The sequence below is a fragment of the Phaethon aethereus genome, assembly GCF_964289735.1.
Source record: "Phaethon aethereus genome assembly, chromosome: 17".
Lineage (NCBI taxonomy): Eukaryota > Metazoa > Chordata > Aves > Phaethontiformes > Phaethontidae > Phaethon > Phaethon aethereus.
This window is the reverse complement of record NC_138593.1, coordinates 2,295,682-2,317,280: the sequence shown is the minus strand read 5'-3', so window position 1 is coordinate 2,317,280 and position 21,599 is coordinate 2,295,682. Positions and strand designations below refer to the sequence as shown.

Sequence of the window (21,599 nt, the reverse complement as noted above, 5' to 3'; positions counted from 1 at the left end):
TGGGGTCTCTCCGACCTGCTCCTCTGTCACTTTAGAGTTCGTCGGTTTGGTTCAGCTGAAGGAAAGCAAGGGGAAGGTCCTGAGACCCCCTGGGGTCCTCCAGCTTTTGTGGAAACAGTGGGCAGGTTGCAGGGAGCGACGGTGCTCAGAGGTGCGGTGCTGTGCCATCACCCTCTACAAGACCTCAGAGAATCCACACCACCACGGGGGGCTGCTCCCAGACGGAAGAGCAGGACGGTGCCGGGCAGTTCCTGCTGTGGGCTGTGCTGGCCTGGCGCACAAATGGCCTCGGCTCTTTTATAGTGATGCTGTAAATATGGGGGGGCTGTTTTGGTGGGGCCCCTGTCGCCCTCCTCACCCCCCTGTGCTGCCCTGGGCGCGTGGGCTGGGGCTTTGTGATCTGCTCGGGGGTAAATCAGCAATATTTACCCCACTGGTGAGAGCGGGCTGCTGGAAGGGAGAAGGGGCTGGCTTGAAGGGCAGCAATAAAACCTCGCGGGGCTTTCTGTGGGTGCAGGGTCGGGGCTGCTTTCCGTGGCCGCGCTCGCTCCGCAGCGAACGTGCCCAGCGCAGGGGACGTGCCGTGAACACGAGGGTGAAATCGGGGTGCTCTCCTCCATTCCCACCCCTTATCCCTCATCGGGAGGCTGCAGCCGGACGCTTTCCCCCCTCTCCCCCTGCAGCAGACCCTCTCGCCTCGCGGAGCGGCTGCGTCTCCGTGCCCACCCCCAAATGGCCGCCCCGCTTGTCCCCCTCTGCGCTCTCAACCCGGGGCCGCATCCCGCCGCTCCGCCTGCACCCGCTGCCCCCGTGCGCGCGGGACCGGGATGCGGAGAGGGGCTGCACCGTCCCCGTCCCGGGGCGATGTTCCGCATCACCCAGCCCTTGCGAGCTCACCCCCGGCAGGCTGGCCCCCCCGGGGACCTGCATCCCCCCCGGAGCCCCCGGGGACCCGCATCCCCTCGAGCCCCCCGCACCGGATGCTCTCCCATTGAAAAGTGCTGTTCATTGTAACCCAGCCTTTTCTAGCCGCCCCGCGAGCGGGCTGCGGGGCCGTGCCAAGAAAGGCCCGCTGCCGGCTCAGAATAGCTCTTTTCATGGAGGACATCCTGGGAAGGAACAATGTTCCCGGTCTTGGGATTGTGGGAACTTTGTATTTCTGCCACTCGGGATGCCGGGAGCCGTGGGGCCGGCGAGGGCGTCTCCCAGCCCCTCACTTCGCTCCCTCCTGAAAATAGTCCTCGGGGTGAACTTTGAATAGCGTTGTGCTTCTCAAAGGGAGCCGAAAATGCCGCCGGCCGCTTTTTCTCCGTTCGGGGAACAGTTGTTCCTGGGAGAGCCGGCACATAAATCAAATTTCCTATTTATGTTGCTGGCGTGCGTTTTCCTGGCGCGGAGAGTAGCGGCGAGGAGCTGGGGCCGCTTTCGTTTTCAGATGGCGGCGCGCCGGCTGCGCTGCACACGCTCCGGGGCCGCCTGCGCACGCACGCGTGCGTGAGCAGCGCCTCGCTCGGCGCCGGGCACGGCGACACGGTCTCTGCTCCGTAACGTTTCCCTTCGAGGCCGGATTTGCAGCGCTGGGTGTTGGAGGGTGCCCCTGCCGCGCAGCCGCAGCTCCCTGCGTGGCCGTTTTGCGGTGGGAAGGCGGCGGGCCGGATCCTGCCGCCCCGGCTGGCTCCGAACCGCTCGTCCTGCGCGAGCGGGTGGCAGAGCTGCGGCGCTGGCTGCCGGCGTTGCCCCGGCGCTGCGCGGTGCTGCCGGCTCCTCTGGCCGCAATTAAACAACAAATGCATTTACTGGGAGTTTTGCCACCACGAAGGCGCAAATAACCCGTCGCCGGATCCAACCCGCGGGTTACCGTCCTGGCCGGTGCCGGCGCTTGCCAGGTTGGGCAAGACTTTAATGAGATCTCCCGGGGCGGCTCGGCCGCAGGCTGGATCCTGCGCAAGCCGGGGCTTGCTGCCGCAGCCCGCATCAAAGCCAGCCCGTGCCCGGTCCGTCCCGTCCCGCTCTTCCTCGAGCTCCTGACCCAGCACCCCAAAACACCCCCGGCGCCCCAAAACACCCCCAGCACCTGCAAGCAGCCCTGGGACCGGGCGGGCTGGGTGGCGTACAGCTCTTCCAGCGGCTGGGGTGGACGTCAGTCCCCACCCCAACCCGCCCGCGGCGTGTCCGAGGGTGGGGCTGGGTTCTCCATGCGGTGCAAATTAAAGCAATTAGCCGCTGCGGCAAGTCCTTGGGCTCGGCGCTGACCCGCGGGACGGACCGGAGCCCCGGTAGGAACATAAAGGGATAAGGGGTGTGGATGGAAAGTTGGCCTTGAAGCCACTGGCTGCTGAATTCCGGCATCTTGGAGCGTGATGGGCTGGAGCAGCGAGAAGCCCACGTGGGTACTCGCACCCCTGCGGCGTGTCCCTGCCGAAACCTGGGGCCGTGCGGGGGAGCGGGGTGCTGCCGCGGTAGGTCAAGCGTGGATTCAGCCATGTCCAGGCGGGGAGTGCTCCAGGCAGGAGCAGGGAGCACGGCGTTGCGGTCGTGCCGGTGCCGGCAGGAGGAAGCGCCGGGGGTGTATTTCCCATCAGCGTGCCGGTGGGAAGAAGCACGTTGCTACTGGAGACGGCCTTCGGCCGCTTCCCGCCGTGCGGCACCGGCGAAGCCTGGTTTTTCCCGCGCTGCAAACCTCTTCCGAAGTCGCCGTGGAGCGAGCCTGAAAACTTGAAAGGCGAATTCCCCATCCTGGGAATCTCCCACCCAGCCGAGGAGCCATCCGCACGGGTGCCCCGCTTCGTGTTGGGGGAGCATCCCGCCGAGCGTGCTGGCAGCGCCGGTGGCCGCGGTGGCAATTCCCGGGCGCCGGGAGGAAGCGGGAGCGCGGCCGGAGGATGCTGAGTCATCGGCAGGCTGGCGGCGCCGATAGACGGCCGCGCGCGGGGGCCCTGCCGGGGGGGTTCGGCCGGGCCGCCGGCAGGCGCACGCCCGGCACCGCCGCGATGCCGGCCGGCCCCGAGCCTCGGGCGGCTCTTCTGAGAAGCCAGGCCCCGGCGAGGCTGGCGAGGGGCAGATAACATCTTCCCTCGCCTCGAAACTTCGCGGGACGTACCAGGAAGGGCGGCGGGTGGGCAGAGATAGAGGTCCGCTTCCCGGCGTTATCGCCTCCCCGGCTGCAAACAAGATCCGCCGTGCTCCGCATCGCCCCGCTCGCTTCCTCCTGGCCCCTCAGGGGCTTTTTGTAATTTTTCCTCCCCCTGACGAGTGCAATCAGTTTTCCTCCCCTCCCAGCAGCCGGGGTGCTGCCGCCGGGCGGCCGGAGTTTCGGGGAGGCGGCGGTGCCCGTGCCGGCGCGGCGGGATCCGGGCGGGTTGGCTGACGTTTCCTGCCTGAGCCGAGTGCACGGCCCCGATAAGTGCCGTGGGCGAGCACGAGTTTCGGCGGTAAGCAGCGCGGCGCAGCCGGGCCGGCCGTGGGCAACGCCGCTGTCGGGCTGAGCCGGGCGTGCCGGGGCGGCTGCACCGCCGGCCACGGGTGCCGTCAGATTGGCCTCGCAGCAAAATCCGCTCGGGGCAGAGATACGGCGTGGTTTGCCGGAGCCCGACAGCCCCCCGGTGCTGCGGGTGGCAGAGCATCCCCCCGGGGACACGTGCTCATCCCTGGCTGCGCCGGCGGCGCGGCCGCGTCTCCCCCGGCCGCTGGGGCCGGGTGGATCTGGCAGGCGAGGCAGCTCCGTCCTTGGATTTCTGCAGCTTTTCGCGTTGCTTCCTCCCTTCCCACCCCCACTCCAGTTTTATCAGCTCCGTTGGAATAGGTCCCTGGAGGGAAACCCGTCGGCGCTGCGAAGCCTTGGCAGGAGGAGAACGGATGCGGCCCGGCCGGGCGGCCCCGCGGGGCGGCGGGCAGCTGCAGGCAGCTGTGCCGGCAGGAAGCTGCGCAGACGCCCCGCTCCGGGACCTGCCTGCACCCCACCTCGCAGGTGGGGAAACTGAGGCACGGCCCTGCGGGGTGGGGATGGGGATGCGCGGCGCTGTGGTGGGGCTGGGCGCTCGGCGTCTTGCGTGGCCGCCGTAGCGGTTGCGTGCGTGGCCGTGCCGCTCGCCGGGGAGCCGGCCGCCCCCGGGCCGGCTGCGGCGCCCGGCCCCACGCTCTGCCCTGCGGGCGCACATCCGGTGCGGCCGTGCTGGCCCGGGGCTGCCGGAGCCGGGGGGAGGCACTGGGACCGCCCTGACGCCACCGCTGTGCTCTGTCTTGCAGCGCGGCCGCCTCGCTGGAGCCACGGCAATGAATGGGCACGCTGTGCCGGCCAGCACGCCAGCGCATCCCCGGGGCTGGCATGAGTTCTGTGAGCTGCACGCCATCAGCACCGCCAAGGAGCTGGCGCGGCACTACCTGCGTTTCGCCACCGAGCACCCGCACCATGACCTCCTGGCCGCAGAGAACTTCTCGGTGCAGTTCACCGACCTCTTCCAGCAGTACTTCTGCCACGAGGTGAAGGAGGGCTTCGCCATGAACCAGCTCCGCATCCTGCCTGCCGGCCCGGCGCGGGATTACCGGGAGACGCGCAGGCGGCACACGGATGCCGCCTTGGGCACGGTGGCCACCAAAGCTGAGGCAGAGCCGGGCGCCCGCCCCGAGCAGCCCGGCCGAGCCCCCGAGGCCGCCCCAGCGGGACTGCGCAAGTCCTGGAGCTCGGAGGAGCTGGCGGGGCCGGCGCGGCGGCCCTTCTCGCTCAGCCAGCTGCGCAGGAGCTGGCGCAGCCTCTTCCGACGCCGCTCCTCGGACACCCTCCCCGGGGATGGGGACGGGGAGCTGGCGGCGGAGGCAGCTCTCAAGCCGGGACTGGGCAAGCGCATCCTGCCGTGGGGGCTGTCGCGGGAGCAGCCCCCTGAGGTGCGCAAGGAGGGGGTCCTCAAGTACGGGCTGCTGGACGAGACCTCCCTGGACAGCGGGGCGCGCTGGCAGCGCTGCCGCCTGGTGCTGCGGCGCGCGGGGACGCCCGACGGCGAGGAGTACGTGCTGGAGCTCTTCGACCCGCCCAAGGTAAGGACCTGCCGGCTCTCGCCCGCTCCGGCCGCGCGACGCCGCGGGTCCGTCGGCAGCGGGTTGGGGATGATGCCGGGGTGCCGGCACGTCCCGCGGGGAGGAGCGGGGCCGCGGCGCATCCCTGGTCACAAGGGTTTCTCGCCACAGGCAGCACCCGGGCGCGAGCCCAGGACCCAGGCGCGTTCGCTCTGCCGCCGCTCTCCCCCTGCTCCGGCCACACGGGGCTGCACCCCGTTTGTTTGAGACCTGTGAGAAGGAGAGCCGCTGCCGCGGGCTCGGTCGTGCTCGGGGCTGCGTTCAGGGGGCAGACGGTGCCGCGACCGCGAGCCGAGGGCGATGCCGGCACTCGCTATGGCTGTCGGTCGAGGTGCGATTGCGTTTCTCCTTGCTGGGACCCCGAACCTGGTTTTTCCAGCTGGAATCGGAGCGCCTGCTTTGCCCTCGGATGCAGAGCTGAGGACAGGGGCTGGTGGCCTCAGCGTTGCTGTTCCCAGCCCCGTGGACCCGTCCCAGCAAAGCGGGGGGGGTCCACGGGGTCTGGCGAACCCCAAATTCACCCTGTCCCCGCTGTGCCGTGGCTTCAGCAGCCGGGGCATCTGCTTGCCTGGGCAAGCTGGGAAAGGAAAGGGGAAGAGAAGTTACATTCTGTGCCTTCCTCTGCTCCCCGTGGGACCTGTAAGGGAGTTAAATTTTATTTTTGTAAGTAGTTTTGTGGCTAGGAATTCAGATCCTGGCTACCCCGGGGAGCCCCCGTGGTGCTTAGACACCGGCTGGAGCGGAGGTGATGCAGGATGTGAGTGAGGGGAGCGATGCGGGGGGAACCGTGGTGCTTCATCTTTAAAAAGATAGTTCCTCCACATGGCAGGTTCTACGCCGAGGTGATGGGCTGGGGTTTTTCTTTCATTTTCCTTTTTTTTTTTTTTTTTTTCTTTTCTTTTCTTTTTTTTTTTTCTCCTTTGTGCTCATTTAACTTGGACTAACTTGTGCTTTGGAAGGAGGAAGCCTCCGGTAGAGCAGGAGCCTTGTCCCTGCCTTCGGGTTGTGTTTGCCGCTCGCTGTGGCAGCAGGGCCAGGGAGTAGCCGGCTGAATTCCTGCTATTTCTGTCAAACGCCTCCACTATTAAATATTTAAAAAAAAAAAAAAAAAGGAAGAAACAACACCCAAATTGTGAAATCGGAACGTAAAAGCCAGTTTTGCTCCGTCGGGTCAGAGCTTGGGGTTAGTTGTCCCTGTGGGAGCATGTGTCCCCATCCCGGGGCACGGGGAGGTCTGGCTCCGAACAGCGGCACCTCTTGGCGGGTGCTCCCAGCAGCCGGGCAGCACCGCTGGGTGCTGGCGTGGTCCAGACCCCGGCTCACCCGGATGGCACGGGGCACGTGGGACCCCGCCGCGGGGCACGGCCCGGCCGGTGGGGAGGGGGCGTTGGGCTGGGGCTATTTCAGGCGCTGCTGCCGAATGTGCTGCCAGTTTTGCTCCTCCACATCCTCGGCGGCTGTTGCCCAGACCTGCCCTGGGGCTTTGCAAGAGCCAAAAATAAAAGCCAAGCGAGGGGATGCCCTCCCTGGTGGGGGGGCTTTGGCAGCCGGGGCCAAAGCACAACCTTCCGCGGGCACCCACCCGTGCCCTCCACCACCCGGGCACCCAGCCCCTGCCCGCTTCCCCCCCGTGCGCATTATGGCTGCGGTGGATTCGGCCACCTCCACGCCACGCGAGATGCCCGGTGACGGCACAGCCACGGGGGAGAGCCGAGCCGTCCTTTCAGCCGAGCCTTTTCCCCCAAAAGCTTTTGGGCACAACACGGGAGCAGCAGCACCCTTGTCCCGCAGGACGGGCACCGGGCCGGGCCCCCGCTGCGTGCCGCCTGCCCCAGGACCTGGCAGTTGGAAACACTGCTTTTCCCTCCCCTTTTCCCCCTTTTTTTCTTTTTTTTTCCCCCTTTTTTTCTTTTTTTTCCCCCTTTTTTTCCTTTTTTCCTCCCTTTTCCCCTTTTTTCCCCCTTTTTCCCCTTTTTTCTTTATTTTCCCCCCTTTTTCCCCTTTTTTCTTTATTTTCCCCCCTTTTCCCCCTTTTTTCTTTATTTTCCCCCCTTTTCCCCCCTTTTTCTTTATTTTCCCCCCTTTTTTCTTTATTTTCCCCCCTTTTTTCTTTATTTTCCCCCCTTTTTTCTTTATTTTTTCCCCCTTTTTTCTTTATTTTTCCCCCTTTTTTCTTTATTTTTTCCCCCTTCCCCCCCCTTTTTTCTTTATTTTTTCCCCCTTTTTCCCCCCTTTTTTCTCTATTTTTTCCCCCTTTTTCCCCCCTTTTTTCTTTATTCCCCCCCCGGGAAGCAAGCCCAGCACACAGTTGCATTCCTCGTCTCCCCGCAGCCCCTGACTGGCTTTGACCCGCGGGCGGGAGGCGTTGGAAATGCGACGTTTAGCAAGTTCACCCAAGCGCTCTGCAGCGTTATTCCCTGCGACACGTCTCCAGCCCGCGGAGATTTCCCGCGCGTCGCCGTCGCCGCGAGGCCGGGGCCCTGTGGCCGCCGGGACCCTGAGCCGGGGGGTTTCTCAGCCAGGTCTGCGGAACGGGGGGATGTTCCTCGCTGGATTTTGCAAGTCTCCGGAGTAAATTGCTTCCTGCGCAAATATTCTCAGGGCGGTTCCTTCCCTTCTAATTAACTGGGCTGGGGCCAGATCCTGTCTCCTTTACAGCAGAATCAATCCAGCCCCTTTCCCAGTAACTGCGGTTGAATTCTGGGGGTGGTGGAAAGCCCCCCACGGTGCTGGTGGGTCCCACTCCCCAAACCCAGCAAGGGGGCAAACCGCAGAGCAGTGGGGACAGAACAGCTTGGCGGTGGTGGTGTGGGGTTTTTCTCCTTTAAAATAACTAAATAATAAGCAATAACACCGGGGGGAAGCCTGCGGGGAGCCCCCTCCCCTCCCTCCTCTGGCCCCGGGACGCTCACAGGGCTTCACCGCTGCCTTTCCCGCAGCCGCGTGGATCTGTTCCCGATTTAAGATGCCGTTGATTGTCGTGAGAGATTAATGGTTTTAAATAAGCGACTGTAAAAACAGTCCTCGGGGGCTTTCGTTCCCGGCTGGTCGCCCTCCAGGTCTCCCCAAAATCGCCCTCCTCTTCTCCCTTTGCCGCATCGAGCCAAGCCCCCAAATATTCAGCACCTTGCAGTGACCGTGGGAAGGCGGGGCGCCTGGGGGAAGGGGGTGGCCCCACGCGTGCCCCACTGCAGCGCCGCAGCTTTTATCCCATTTTCCCCCCTTCCTTCTGCGCCGGAGCTGCCGGCGGTCCCCGCGGCGCTGCCCGGCGTGGGCATCCCCTTCCCCAGGGATGTTCCGGTCTCTCCAGCCGGATGAGATGGGGCTTCGGGGCCGAGGGAGCAGCTCGCGTTCCCATGCTTGCAGCTGCTGCTGGGTGGGTTTTGGCACCGCTCCGTCCTCCCTCGGGCGCTGGAAAACCCACGGCGCAGAGGAGGGGGTCGGGGGCGGCGGGGTCCGGGGCTCTCCCGGGCGCGGGGTCACAGCCTGGCCGCGGGGCACCGGTGGGCTCGGGGCACCCGGCGCAGGGCAGGCGGCACCCGGACCCCCACCCCGGCGGACGCGCGGGGGGGTGCTGGGGGGAGGAGGGGTGCGAGGAGCCCGTGCCACGGCCGGTGCCGGTGCTCTGTGACATGAGGCTGCGGGGGCTGGACCCATCCTGACACGCAGAGCGCCTGGAGCGGGGGGTACCGGGGTATCTGTAATGCTCGTACGTATGGGCGTGTGCACAGGCGTGCGCAGGAAAACCGGGGAAACCCTGGGTATGGTCCTAGGTGCGCAGCCCAGGTGGATTCTCTGATGTGTAGTATGAGGGCGATGCTCGCCGTTCCTCCCTGCTTTCCGTGGCGGCACCAAGGGCTTTCTCCTCTACCGTGCCATTTATTCTCACACAACTTGTAGGGCTGCGTAGCTCCGAGGCCTCTCCACCTTCATAAGTTTAAGCCAAAGTTGGCAAAACAGGTTTGCACATCTTAGGGGGCTGCCCTGTTCATCAGCTGAGCCCCAGCCCCAAAGTGTCTTTTATTTGGCAAAGTCCTAAACTCCGTGAAAACTGTGATTTGCAACGGAAATGTCCTGAGCCGTTTCTGTTGACCAGATGTTTTTACAGGAAGGGGAAGGGAAATGGGATTTGCATTTGTGCTGGTTTCTTTATAGCGTTTTAATGAAATCCAGCGCATCCCATAAACTGATGGCATGCTGAGACGAGCCGGGAAGAATCTTTCCGGTGAAAACCCATGGTGCCTGTGTCGTGGCTCATACATCTTCAGCCGTGGCTGCAGGAGGAGCAGTATTTTTATCTTTGCTCAGCGTGAGACTGCTTCGACTTCCTTTTTTTCTTGTTTTTGTGGTTTTTTTTTTTCTTTCTTTTTCCCCTTCCTTTCACCTGAAACCGGTTTCTGAGAACTGCCACCTCCTGAGCAAGCAGGTCCTGTGCTGCTGGGCTCCGATTTTCAGCGCCCAGGGCTCTGCGTGGCAGCCTGCCGGGCGTGCGAGGGGGGGACATCCCGGCGTTGCGGTACCCATCCTGACTCCTCCTGGAGCTGCTTTGTACCTCCATGAGCAATTGGGCCTGCTCAAACATGGCCTTAAGTGACTCAACTGAGGACATATGGAGAGGCAGTGGCGGAGGGGGGAGCTGCTGCCGCTTCCTGCCCGCAGGGATGGAGAGGCCACATTTTGGGAAGCCTTGACCCCAGCAGCAGCTGTGTTTGCATCCTTCTCCCAGGCAGGAACTTGAGCAAACTTTTGCAGCACGGTGCTTTGCTTCGAATCCAAACCACCTCTTATTAGTGACCTATAATTATGCTTAAAAACTGGACGTGCCAAGTTGGATGCACAAATGTCCTTGTCACCGCTGCAGCTCCATGAAGCTCTTTCGTTCCTCTAGTCCTGCAAAAACCCGATGCAAAATGGTCTTTTCATCCCAGGGCCACCACGAGTGGGGCACCCGCTGCCCACGGGCTCCGGCACGTGGGTTTGCCGGAGCCCACGGGCGGCAGGTGCCCGCGAGAAGGGGTTCGCAGTGACGGGAAGCATCTCAGCGTCCCGTCATCGCCCTGGCCCAGGGAAGAGCACGTTTGTGTCAATCTGGATCCCATTTGGTGTCCTCCATCCTGTGAGCTGGAGCGGGCTGGACTACGTGCGCTCCTGCCCGCGTCCCCGTGGTTCACCCAGGGGCGAGCTGGCTCGCGCCGCATGCTGTTTTATCTCTTTGTTGTCCTAAAAATGTTAAATCATCCCAGACTGGCGGCGGTTGCTGCCTTCATCCTCCAGCCAAGAGCGACCCTGTTGCATTGTCCCTTGGCGGCTGGGCAGCACGTGGCCAGAGAGCTGCATCCCTCTCCCTGTGTCCCCAGGAGCCACATCCTTCTCCTGGTGTCCCTCTCCCTGCGTCCCCAGGGGTTGCATCCCTCTCCTGGTGTCCCTCTCCCTGAATCCCCAGGGACCGCATCCCTCTCCTGGTGTCCCTCTCCCTGAATCCCCAGGGACCGCATCCCTCTCCTGGCGTCCCTCTCCCTGAATCCCCAGGGACCGCATCCCTCTCCTGATGTCCCTCTCCCTGAATCCCCAGGGACCGCATCCCTCTCCTGGTGTCCCTCTCCCTGAATCCCCAGGGACCGCATCCCTCTCCTGGTGTCCCTCTCCCTGAATCGCCAGGGACCGCATCCCTCTCCTGGTGTCCCTCTCCCTGCATCCCCAGGGACCGCATCCCTCTCTGGCGTCCCTCCCTGAATCCCCAGGGACCGCATCCCTCTCCTGGTGTCCCTCTCCCTGAATCCCCAGGGACCGCATCCCTCTCCTGACGTCCCTCTCCCTGAATCCCCAGGGACCGCATCCCTCTCCTGGTGTCCCTCTCCCTGAATCGCCAGGGACCGCATCCCTCTCCTGGTGTCCCTCTCCCTGCATCCCCAGGGACCGCATCCCTCTCCTGACGTCCCTCTCCCTGAATCCCCAGGGACCGCATCCCTCTCCTGGCGTCCCTCTCCCTGAATCCCCAGGGACCGCATCCCTCTCCTGATGTCCCTCTCCCTGAATCCCCAGGGACCGCATCCCTCTCCTGGTGTCCCTCTCCCTGAATCGCCAGGGACCGCATCCCTCTCCTGGTGTCCCTCTCCCTGAATCCCCAGGGACCGCATCCCTCTCCTGACGTCCCTCTCCCTGAATCCCCAGGGACCGCATCCCTCTCCTGGCGTCCCTCTCCCTGAATCCCCAGGGACCGCATCCCTCTCCTGGTGTCCCTCTCCCTGCATCCCCAGGGACCGCATCCCTCTCCTGGTGTCCCTCTCCCTGAATCGCCAGGGACCGCATCCCTCTCCTGGTGTCCCTCTCCCTGAATCCCCAGGGACCGCATCCCTCTCCTGGTGTCCCTCTCCCTGCATCCCCAGGGACCGCATCCCTCTCCTGGCATCTCCAGGGCAGGAGCTGGGAAACCTGCTGTGGGGTAAGAGCCGGAGGGGTTTGGGCGTACTGCGATTCCCTTGGGAGAGGTGAAACTGCACCCAAAGGCGCCCGGAGCTGCGCCGAAACCCGCCCGCAGACTTTCACCGCCGAGCAGGGCGGGCAGCACGTCCCCTCGCTGCTTTGCTTTCGGCGCTGCGCCGCTTGCTGTTCTTCGAAGGCGCACGGGGCTGGGCGTCCTTTCGGTTTTTGGAGATTTTGGTGGTGACTTTTTCTATATTTTTTTTTACCCCCCCTCTTTTTTTCGGTATCGCAGGGGGAGGGCGCACGGGGGGAGGGCGAGGAGACAAAAGGTTATTTGTCATTTATTAACCACAACTTTTTCCATCCTTGGTCATGCACGGAAAAAACACTTTTAGCAGCGTAACCACAGCTCCGGCGTTAATTGCTGAAGAGCAAAGTTTCTTATTTTGGAAACTGTGTTGCTGGGACGGAGCTCGCCGGGGCTCGATTGGGGCGCGAGGGGAGGGGTGCGGGACGGAGCCCACCCTGCCACCCCCCCGGGCACGGTCCTGCTCAGCCCTGGCAGCCGGTGCGAGGTGCCCGCTGGTGTTTTTTGGGTGGTTGTCTCTTCCCCCCCCCCCCCTTTTTTCTTTTCCCCCCCCTTTTTTCTTTTTTTTTTTTCTTTTTTCTTTTTTTTTTTTTCTTTTTTCTTTTTTTACGGCCCAGGATGTGGTTGTTTCGAGGCTGAGTGCTGCTTCTTGCAAAGGTAAATATTTATGAGCCTGCACAGGCAGCGCGGGCTCCGGAAGGATCCATCCCGGGGGCTCGGCCGGAGCAGACCCCGCTCCTCCCCGCCGGGCAGCCGGTCCCAGCTCCCACCGACGCCCGCGATGGGCATCGTAACATTCAGCATCGCCTTGGGATTACGTTAAAAACGAAGCGTTTTGGGCAAGATCTGCTTCCTGCGGCTGGGCGCGGCGCAGCACGGGGCAAGGGGCAGGTCCTGCTTTGGGACAGAAACACCTTGGGGGGATCGGGTGCTCTTGCATCTTGCTCTTGAAGCTCTTGCATCGGCCGGGGTGATGCAAAACCCTGGGGTGATGCAAGATCATCATGGAAGATCACCCCTGGGCGTCATAGGAACCGCGCGCGGGGTCCGCGCCGGCGCCGGGCTTTGGGGCGACTCGGTCCCCGGCCGCGCCAGCCCCCGCTCGCACGCAGGCACCTTGTTTACTTTCCAGGCTTGTTATTTATTCCAGGAAATTATTAAAGCAGCCCACGCTGGAAGCGAATTTGGCTTAAAATTAAAAAAAAAAAGGGACCGGTGAACGCTGCCTGTTTACAGATCCTGCGTATAGCCCCCGTCTTCCCCATCCCCGCGGCGACTGTGCGCCACCGGGCTCTCCGGTTTTGGGGTGGTTTGCAGGGTTTTGGGGAGGGTGCGTTGATCCGGTGGCCGCTGAGGTTTACCAGCGCACAAAGGGGGGCAGCCAGCCCCGAGGACCGGGCGGGGGTTTGTAGCTGGAGCCCCCCGAATCTCTCCCCGCGGGAATGGATTTACCCGCTGGCTCTTGGGGTCGCGTTTCGCAGCACCCCGGGTTTAATTTGGTAAGGAGCAGGGGGTCGGGGGGGTGCGGGCTGCGTTTTCTCCTGTCGCCGTTTGCCGGCACTCGGCAGCCGCTCGGGGTGGGAACAGAAGGAGCTTTGTGCCCCGGCCGCCCCCGAGCCAGCGCTTCAGGCCGGCACAACGGTGCCTCTTGTCACCACTGAGCCCGGTCCCCTCGGAGATGGCTCTGTCCCCCACCGGAGGCTTTGGAGGTGCTCGGTGACGGGCTGTCTTGGAAACTCTTTTGTCCCTCCGGTGTCGCTGGATTGAAGACGCTGGTTGGGGTTCGGAGTGGGCAGAGGGGGTTTTATGGGGAGCTGGTGGCTGGGGTCTGGGGGGCTCGAGCTCGCACAGCAGCCTGCAGTGGGGATCGCCTCTTGTGTTTCTCTGCTTGACAGAGGCAGGAAACCTCCTACGACCGGTGCCCCAAACCCAGAACAGAGAACCCCATGATGGCGCTTGGTGCTGCTCTCAGTAGGTTTAAGAGTGAACAGCCTCCACATGCAGGCAGAGATGCAGGAGGTGCCACTCTAGGGTCCTCCCCAGTGAGCTTTGAGAGGGTGAGCTGGGGGGACCCTGCGGTGGATGCGGGGTGCAGGAGGCATGCGAGAGGCTGGGAGCGTGCAGGGAAATGGCCCGAATCCGTGGCATGCCAGACCCCGTCCCCAGCACCGGCGCTGGCACGGGGCTGCCCGGGGTGGACCTGTCCTCTTGGGATCAGCCGTGGTGCAAGCGCCCAAGGAGGAGCATTGGGATTAACTGTGCTACCAACCCCCTGGAGCGCCGGGATTAGCCCTGGTGCAGATCCCTGAGGATGGACGCCGGGATTAGCCGTGGTGGAAAGACCCAAGGACGCGTGCTGGGATTATCTGTGGTGCAGAATCCTCGAGGATGAGCGTTGGGCTTAACCACGGCGAAAATTGCCGAGGACGAGCACTGGGATTATCTGTGATTGCGAAGCCCCCAAGGCGGAACGCTGGGATTACGCGTGGTGCGCGCCCCCGAGGATGGTCGCTGGTGCAGTGGACACCTTGCACCCCCCAGCGTGACCCGTGGTGCCCCCCCACCAGCCCCCCAGGACCCCCGATGCCACCCTCGCCGCCCTGCGCTGGGGCAACGGGCGTGTTTCCCCTCCGGTTCGCCCGGGATCCCCCGGGACGGGGCTGCGTGCCTCCGTGCTCCTGGGAAACTTCACAAAACTCCCCGCGACCGTGGGTGCGGGATGTGGTTTTACGCGGGCGCAAGCCGGTGCTCACGCCGCTGCAGATCTCGGCGGCCGTCTGTCCGTCCGTCCGTCCGTCCATCCACCGGCAGCCTGGCGGGCTGAGGTTCGTCCTTTGCACGAGGGGTGCACGACGGGCTCCGTGATTTACAAGCAGCGACAAATCTCGCCCGTATCCGTCGGGGACGGTGCGGAAGAGCTCGCGGCACTTCCTCGCCTCCCGCGGCGCGACTCAGAGTGGAAGCGAAAGAGCCGGCGCGGGGAAACCCCCGGCGCGTGGAGGGGCCGGCAGCAGCGCCCGCCGCTCTCGAAGGATTTGCTCGCCGCCCCGCACAGCCTTGGCCCGCCAGCCCCGCCGCCGTGGCCGTGCTGGTGGTTCCCCCACCGCCGCTCGCACGCGGCAGCAGGAAAGGTGTGCTTTCCTGCACAAAGGGAGCCGGCGGAGCTCGTCGGCACGGGCAGCCCGCCGGCACCGCGGCCGCCCCGGCGCTGGCCTGGCGTAAACACGGGTAGGAAAGAAGGTGGCGGGCGAAGGAGCTGCGGTGAGAGCTGTTACCGGGGCTTTGTAAGGTGGAAGCGCCGCAGCTCCTCTCCACGCCTGCAACGCCCGAGCGTAGCTGTGACCTTGGCCTGACCTTCAGCTCGTGCTCCCAGCACGACCACAGCACCGAGCTGGCGGCGGTCTCCTTCCTATATCTGGCAGATGCCGGCAAACCCCACTTTCCCCCGGCTGCCCTGCCCTCCCCAGGTGCGCGGCGGCCGCGGATGCTCCGCCGGCACTCCCCGTGCCGTGCTGGTTCTCCCTGTGCTGTGCCGGTGCCCGCCGTGACACCCCCACAGGGACCCCTCGGGGGGCGGGGGATGCGGGGACGTGGGACAGAACTCCAGAAAAAACCCCCACAAAGAGCAAAAATACCGATACCGGTGGTCCGCAGACCGCGGGTGGGAGGATGCCGCGCTCAGGCGCTATGTTTAAGGAGGCACCGAGAGCCGGCGTGGCTCCTCCGTCCCCAGCCGGCAGGACCGGCATCCCCATCGGTGGGGGGGATGCTGCCCGGCTGCTGTCAGCCCCTGCAGGGAGAGGGAGTTTGGGGGAGCTGGGCCGGATCCTGCTGCCGTCAGCCCTCTGAGCCGGAGATCAGCCGTGTCACCCCCCAGGACGGCTAGTTTTGCGTGCCTGGGGCTGGCACCGGCGGTGCCGCAGCGATGGCACGGTGGCGGCTGCGTTCGGGGGCGTGGGAGTGCAGCTTTGCGGGGCGTCGTGTCTCCGGGTGATTTTGGGGGGTGCTCAACCCCATGCTGGGGTCTCCCCCATGTGCGCAGGATCCTTTGGGGAGCAGCGGGGTGAAGTCTCCAGGGTGGGAGCGGATGCCGGTTGGGCTGGGGGCTGCGCATCCCGTACCATCCCCAGCATCCCGAGCATCCCAAGCCCAGCCGGTGGCGGCGGGTACCCAGCCCCAAGATGCTGTCGTGGCACCTCTCTTGCCAAGAAGGAGCCTGTGGGCACTGGGCGAAGACGCGGTGTGTTGAGTGTGCAGTTTTGGTTACCGAGAAATCCCTTTCTCGGTACCGGCCGCCATCGAGCAGGGCATCTTGCGGTCAGGTGCGGCGGGGGCACCGTGCCTGCGGTAGGCACTTCTCCGAAGCCAGACTGGTTTTTCGGGTGCCGTATCTCTCTGCTGCATCATTTCCTTCTCTCTTCGCGCTCCCCATCTGCGCTCTCCCCGGGGAGGGACGCAGGGGGCTTCGCCGAACTCCCTTTTCTTGGAATTTCCCGCTTCCTAGGAAAGCGGGAGGCTGACCCCAACGCCGCGGTCGGGACGCGTGCCGATAACGCCCGCCACGCCAGTGAGCTCGGGGACGTGCCGGGCGTCACAGCCCATTTGTGGGAAAGCAGCCAGGATGGGCAAACCCTTCGCTTTCTCCCTGCGGGACTTTGCCCAGGACACAGTTACCTTCCAAGGACAGCAAAAAAACCCCAAAAACCTCCTTTGGGATAAAGCGCTGGTGCCACCGCGGCGGCTCGCGGCACCCCCGGCCCCGCCGGCGACAGTGATTGCAGCTGCCGCTGCAATCACTGTCGCCGGCGGGGCCGGGGGTGCCGCGAGCCGCCGCGGTAGCGCCAACCCCGTTGCACGATGCCGTTCGGCGAGCGACTTCTAAGAACTTTCTTTTTGGCACAGCTCGGCGCTGATAAGGGCTGATCCCTCTCGCGCTGCGTTTCCGGCCCCACGGTACAGCGCGTCCTCGGTCGAGGGTGTCGAGGGAGGGAGGAAAGAGGAGGGGGATGGGGAAAACCAAAAAGCAGCTAAAGGTGGTTTGGTTGGGTGACCGTGGAGAGTCCCCGCGTGCCCAGTGGCAACCCCCTCGGAGCTGGCTGGGGACGTGGCAGGGGTGACTTTGCCACGAGCATCGCACCCTTGGAGCAAAATGAATGCGCTTTGGTCGGCAAACGCCGTCGCGCGGCCGAGCGCCCGCAGCCCGGCATCCTTACGGGGACCGCGGCCGTGGATCGGAGGAGACTGCCGGAGCCGGCACGGAGCGCGGCGGCTCAGCCCCTGGGATGCTGAAGCTGCCGCGTGAGTAACGGCCAGCCAAAATTTTGCCACGCCGCACTGACAGCGAGCCCGGCACGGGGGGCACGGCGAGCGTGCCCGGCGCGCACCGGCCCTGGCTGGGCTTTGGCTCCGGCCGCAGGGCTGAGCGTGGAGCTGGCTCCATCGCCCGGCACTGCTGCAGGGCTACCTCGGGGGCATTTTGCACCCAGGAGGGTCCCTGGCGCCCCGGATGCGGCCCCGGTGCCGGTCCCGGCGGCGGCTGGGTGGGTGCCACGTGCCGCAGCCTCGCAGCGGTCAGCGGCTTGCTCGCCGGCGCACGGGACACGCCGGGCGGCAGAGGAACCGAAAGCTGCCGGGAGGGTATTATTAGCCTTTCTGGAAGTGTCTGCTCAGCGTTTTGTCATGTGCCCGTGTCGGCGCCAACCCGGCCGGGCGGCCGTGGGGAGCTCTTGGCATGCCACCACCGAGCGTGCCCCCGCCCCCGTAAGCGGGGGTGCTCCCTGCCTGCACCCCGATTCCCCCATGGGTGCACGCAGTCGCCCTGGCACACGCTGCCATGCTGGGACCCCCCTTCTCCCTCCTCTCCTCCACCCCTCCCTGCACTGCTGGCTCCTTGGGGGGGTCACCGAGATGGGTGTCCCCCCCGCCCCCCCCGGGGCCCCCCGACGGGCGCTGCCGTGCGGGGTATTTCCTTGCCACATGGGGTATTTCCTTGCCGTCGGGGTGCTTCCCCGCAGAGCTGGGTATTTCCTTGCCAGCTGCCGTGCCTCGGGTGGCTGCCGGCAGGCTCCCCCGGCGGAGCAGCGGGACGTGGGCTGGCGTTGCGGGGTGCAGGGGCGTTGGGGCTCAGCTCAGCCGCCGCGCTCCCCTCCGCAGGCCTCCAAGCCGAAGCTGCACGCCGCCGGCTCCGCCGTCCAGGAGGTGCGGCGCTGCACGCGCCTGGAGATGCCCGATAACCTCCACACCTTCGTCCTCAAGGTAGGGCCTGGCCGGGGGGTCCGCGGCTGGCCCCGAGGCCTTTCCCACCCTCCGGGACGCGCGTGGCCGCCGAAAGCTCCCGTGCCAAATTTCGGTTCCTCTTCCCAGCAGGGGAGGGGGTGCAGGGGGGGATGTGGCATTCGGGGTGGGGGAGGCTCCGCCCCGGCTGGGGTCAGGGTCGGTCCCCGAGCGCAGGTGTGCGGGAGGGGGACGCACGTGTCCCTCTCTGACCCCCCCCCCCTTGTCGCTCTCCGATGTCCCCCAGGTCGCCGACGCCACCGACGTCCTGTTCGAGGCGGGGGATGAGCAGCAGCTCAGCTCCTGGACGGCCGCGATCCGGGAGTGTGCGCGCAGGGGGTAAGCGCCCGGCGCGTGTCCCCGAGCCTGGGGACGGCCCCAGCCGCTCCGTGTCCCCCAGCACCGTGCCGGCCCCCCGCTGCCAGCGCTCAGCCTGGCTTCTCCCGTCCTCGGCAGGTCCGACACGGGTGACCCCGAGCTCCTGGCGTGCCGGCACCCCGACCCCGCGGCCGCCAGCCCCACCACCAGCACCGACGGCCCAGGTGAGCAGCGGGGACGCCCGGGGACCCCAGGGAAAGGGCATCCCTCGCGGCGGGGGGGGGGGTCCCTGCGTCCTGCCGTGGCCGGCCGGGCTGATCGGGCATCCCCGAATGGCGTGGCAGGGGGTCAGAGCCGTAGGGGAGGAGGACGGGGGCGATGGGCAGGGGTCCCTGCTTCCCCGGGGTGCTGATCCCTGTGCCCTGGCAGGGGCGACACCGGGGGGCCCGGGGGAGGCGGCGGGGCCGAAGATGGAGCAGTTCCTTTCCTCCTGCCCCTGGTTCCACGGGCCCATCTCCCGCGTGAAGGCGGCTCAGCTGGTGCAGCTGGGGGGGCTGGAGGGCCACGGCGTCTTCCTGGTGCGGCAGAGCGAGACGCGCCGCGGCGAGTACGTGCTCACCTTCAACTTCCAGGGCAGAGCGAAGGTACGGGCGGGAGAGGGGTGGGGTGGGGGATTTTTGCAGGACCCCCTCGGGCAGCCCCCCGTCCCATCGCATCCCACCCCAGGCAGATGCTCTTCTTGCCCGGTCCCTGCCCCGATGCTTGCGGCTGGCTGGCGGCCCCATCCCCGCTCCCGGGGGGCAAAACCCCCTGCGGCCAGCGGAGCAGCGCGGGCTGGGAACGCAGCACATCGTGCTAAGGCCGTTTGTGCCCCCCACCCCAAATATCCCTGTGTCCCCCATCATCTCCTCCAGCAAGGGAGCCGGCGGAAGGGTAACAGGTCCGTGCTCCTCCCCGCAGCACCTGCGGCTGGCGCTGACGGAGCGGGGCCAGTGCCGCATCCAGCACCTCCGCTTCTCCTCCATCGTGGAGATGCTGCACCACTTCCATCGCTACCCCATCCCGCTGGAGTGCGGCACAGCCTGCGACGTCCGTCTGTCCAGCTACGTCGTCGTCCTGCACCAGCCGCAAGGTACGCGGCGCGGAGGGGTGGGGACGTTCCCACAGGGATGGGGACCTTCCAGTGGGGTGCAGGGATGGGGGTCCCGTCCCGCTGGGAGGGTCCCCAGGGTGGGTGCGGATGCCCGGGCGCTGGGCACAGCTTCAGCCACACGCTGGGGGGAAGCGGAAGCATCCGGGCAGCGGCACAAAAGGTGACTCCCGAGCTCCCAGCTTCCTCTTTCAGGAAAGGAGAAGCTGCCCCAAACCACCGGCCACTCCCCGCTGTCGCTGGGGGGTCACGGGATGCGCCCCACACCCCTCACCCCGATGGCCGCAGCGGGGGCGACGGGGCAGGAGCATCCCACCGACCGGCCGGCCGTCCCCTCTGCCCACAGCTCCCGGCGCCGGCAGCACCGTCCCTCTCCCCCTGCCCGTCCCCAGCTGGAGCCCTGACTTCAGCCGTGCCCCCACCGGCTCCTCCTGCCCCCGCGGCCCCGACGAGACGCCCCCGGGTCCCACACCGGAGCAGATCTTCCACCTGGTGCCGCCGCCGGCCGAGCTGGTGCAGAGCCTGCGCCCGAGCGGGGCGGCCACGACCCCCGGCCCCCGGCACCGCGATTCGGACTACGAGGCGGAGGCGCCGGGCCGGGGCCACGTCCGCGCCATCGACAACCAGTACACGCCGCTCTGACGGGTGCCGTGCCGGCACCAGGATGCACTTTCGGGTGGAGAAATCCTAGAGACCTTCTGGGTATCCCATCGAGAGAAAGAATGTACCTAGTTTCTTCCTTCTGGTTAGGGATGATTATTATATTTTTGCAAGGAAGGGGGTAATTTTTCACTCCAGTACGGGTGTGCTCCCTCTCTTCGGCCTGTTAAAGGGCCCTTTTATTTTTATTTTTATTTTTTTGTTGTTGTTATCAAAGCTTTCTCGTTACTGTTTACACACGCCGCCCGTGCCTGCGTCCCTGCGCGCCGAGCATCGCGCCGTCGCGCTCGGTCTCCCGCCTGTCCCTGACACGACAGCGCCCAGCGAAGGAACCGGGGTCTTCTGTTACACCCATATAATTGGAGAAAGGGGAAAAAAAGAGAGAAAAACAAACTAAAAAAGAAGCGATTATAAATTCATCAACCAGTTGCTGCTCTGGGCCGCGCAGGCGAAGACAAGCCCCGTCCTCCCGCGCCAGCACGTGCTCCCGCGTCGGGCAAAGATGACGATCGCGATCCAAGGTTAGGCTTTATTTTTAGATAAGGCAAAAAGTGGCTTTTCTTGCTCTCCTTTTGTAACCTAGCACAGTTGCAGTCACTCCCTGCACCAGCCAGAGAAATACTCACACCATTAGCCTTGCTAATTAAGGCGTGAACACTAACTAACTCATTAATAATGTCACTAGCTGAGAACTAACGTGGAGACTGACGGCATCCCCGCGACGCGACGTCTCTCCCCATCCCCGGAGAAGGCACCCGCGCGCGGAGAGCGGCCCCGGAGCCGGGAGCGCAGCCGTGCCCCGAGCCCCGCTGCCGTTTCCGCGCTCTCGCAGCCATCGGTGCCGCCAAGCCCCGGTGCCGCGTTAACCTGCCGGTGCCCGGGGCAGCCGGCGCGGCCGAGAGAGGAACCACTTCTTAGAAGCTGCTGTTATTTTAAGAATAAGGAAGGGGCTGGAGCCGTTGCGACACGCCGGAGGGGATGTTCGCAGCGCTCAACTTCCAGATTTCTCGGCGCAGCCGGCATGGCACTCCGGGGATTTTGGATGCAAAACTCGCCTTGAAATTGCCCGACAGGAAAGCCTTTTATTTTTATTTTCCTTGAAACTGCAATAGAGGTGGGAACCCTCAGGAGCATTAACATTCAGGAATTAATTTGAAAGCAAGCAAACAAAAAGCCTCGTGGGGCCAAGTTAGGCAGTTTTACAAAAATCCAGCCTCTAGGCAGGGCTTTGCCGTTAAGCCAGCGTGTGGCGAGCCCGGTGGTAGGCAAAGCCCGAGGAGCCAAGTTCTGCTCGAGGTCAGGAGTTGAAGGGTGAGATCAGGGTGCTGGGCCAGAAAGGGCAGCTGTAGCCAAAGGGTGATGGCTGGGAGAAGCGGGACACCATCGGCTCGAGAAACCATTTAGGATTTGCATTTTCTGCCTCCCCCTCTCGCTCCAGCCCTCTCCCTTTGGGCATTTACAGCATTCAAAGTCTTTTTTTCCCCTTCCCCATTCCTCTGTTTAAAACAACTTGAAAATGGGCGCACGGGGAGGAACCCCACATTTCGGTGGGGACGGGCGCTGCCGGGCGCTCGACGCACGCTGTCGCACACTCTCGCTCTTGAAACCGGAGCATTA

The 21,599-nt window shown here is 64.8% G+C and overlaps 1 protein-coding gene across 1 annotated transcript; it reads left to right on the top strand.

Moving 5' to 3' along the window:
* Positions 1–4,257: 4,257 nt before the first annotated feature.
* Positions 4,258–20,649, top strand: SH2B3 (SH2B adaptor protein 3). Its single transcript, XM_082007619.1, has 7 exons — positions 4,258–5,031; positions 17,735–17,836; positions 18,102–18,193; positions 18,311–18,396; positions 18,602–18,816; positions 19,133–19,304; positions 19,669–20,649. The coding sequence occupies exons 1-7, from the start codon at positions 4,273–4,275 to the stop codon at positions 19,962–19,964; spliced, it is 1,722 nt and encodes a 573-aa protein (XP_081863745.1). The 5' UTR covers positions 4,258–4,272; the 3' UTR covers positions 19,965–20,649.
* The last annotated feature ends 950 nt before the right edge of the window (positions 20,650–21,599 follow it).

Excerpts from the sequence above, each read along its gene's own strand:
- SH2B3 (XM_082007619.1), top strand. The coding sequence starts at position 4,273 with ATGAATGGGCACGCTGTGCCGGCCAGCACGCCAGCGCATCCCCGGGGC. Across the intron at positions 5,032-17,734 it reads AGCTCTTCGACCCGCCCAAG|GCCTCCAAGCCGAAGCTGCA; the intron begins GTAAGGACCTGC and ends TCCCCTCCGCAG. Across the intron at positions 19,305-19,668 it reads CGTCCTGCACCAGCCGCAAG|CTCCCGGCGCCGGCAGCACC; the intron begins GTACGCGGCGCG and ends CTCTGCCCACAG.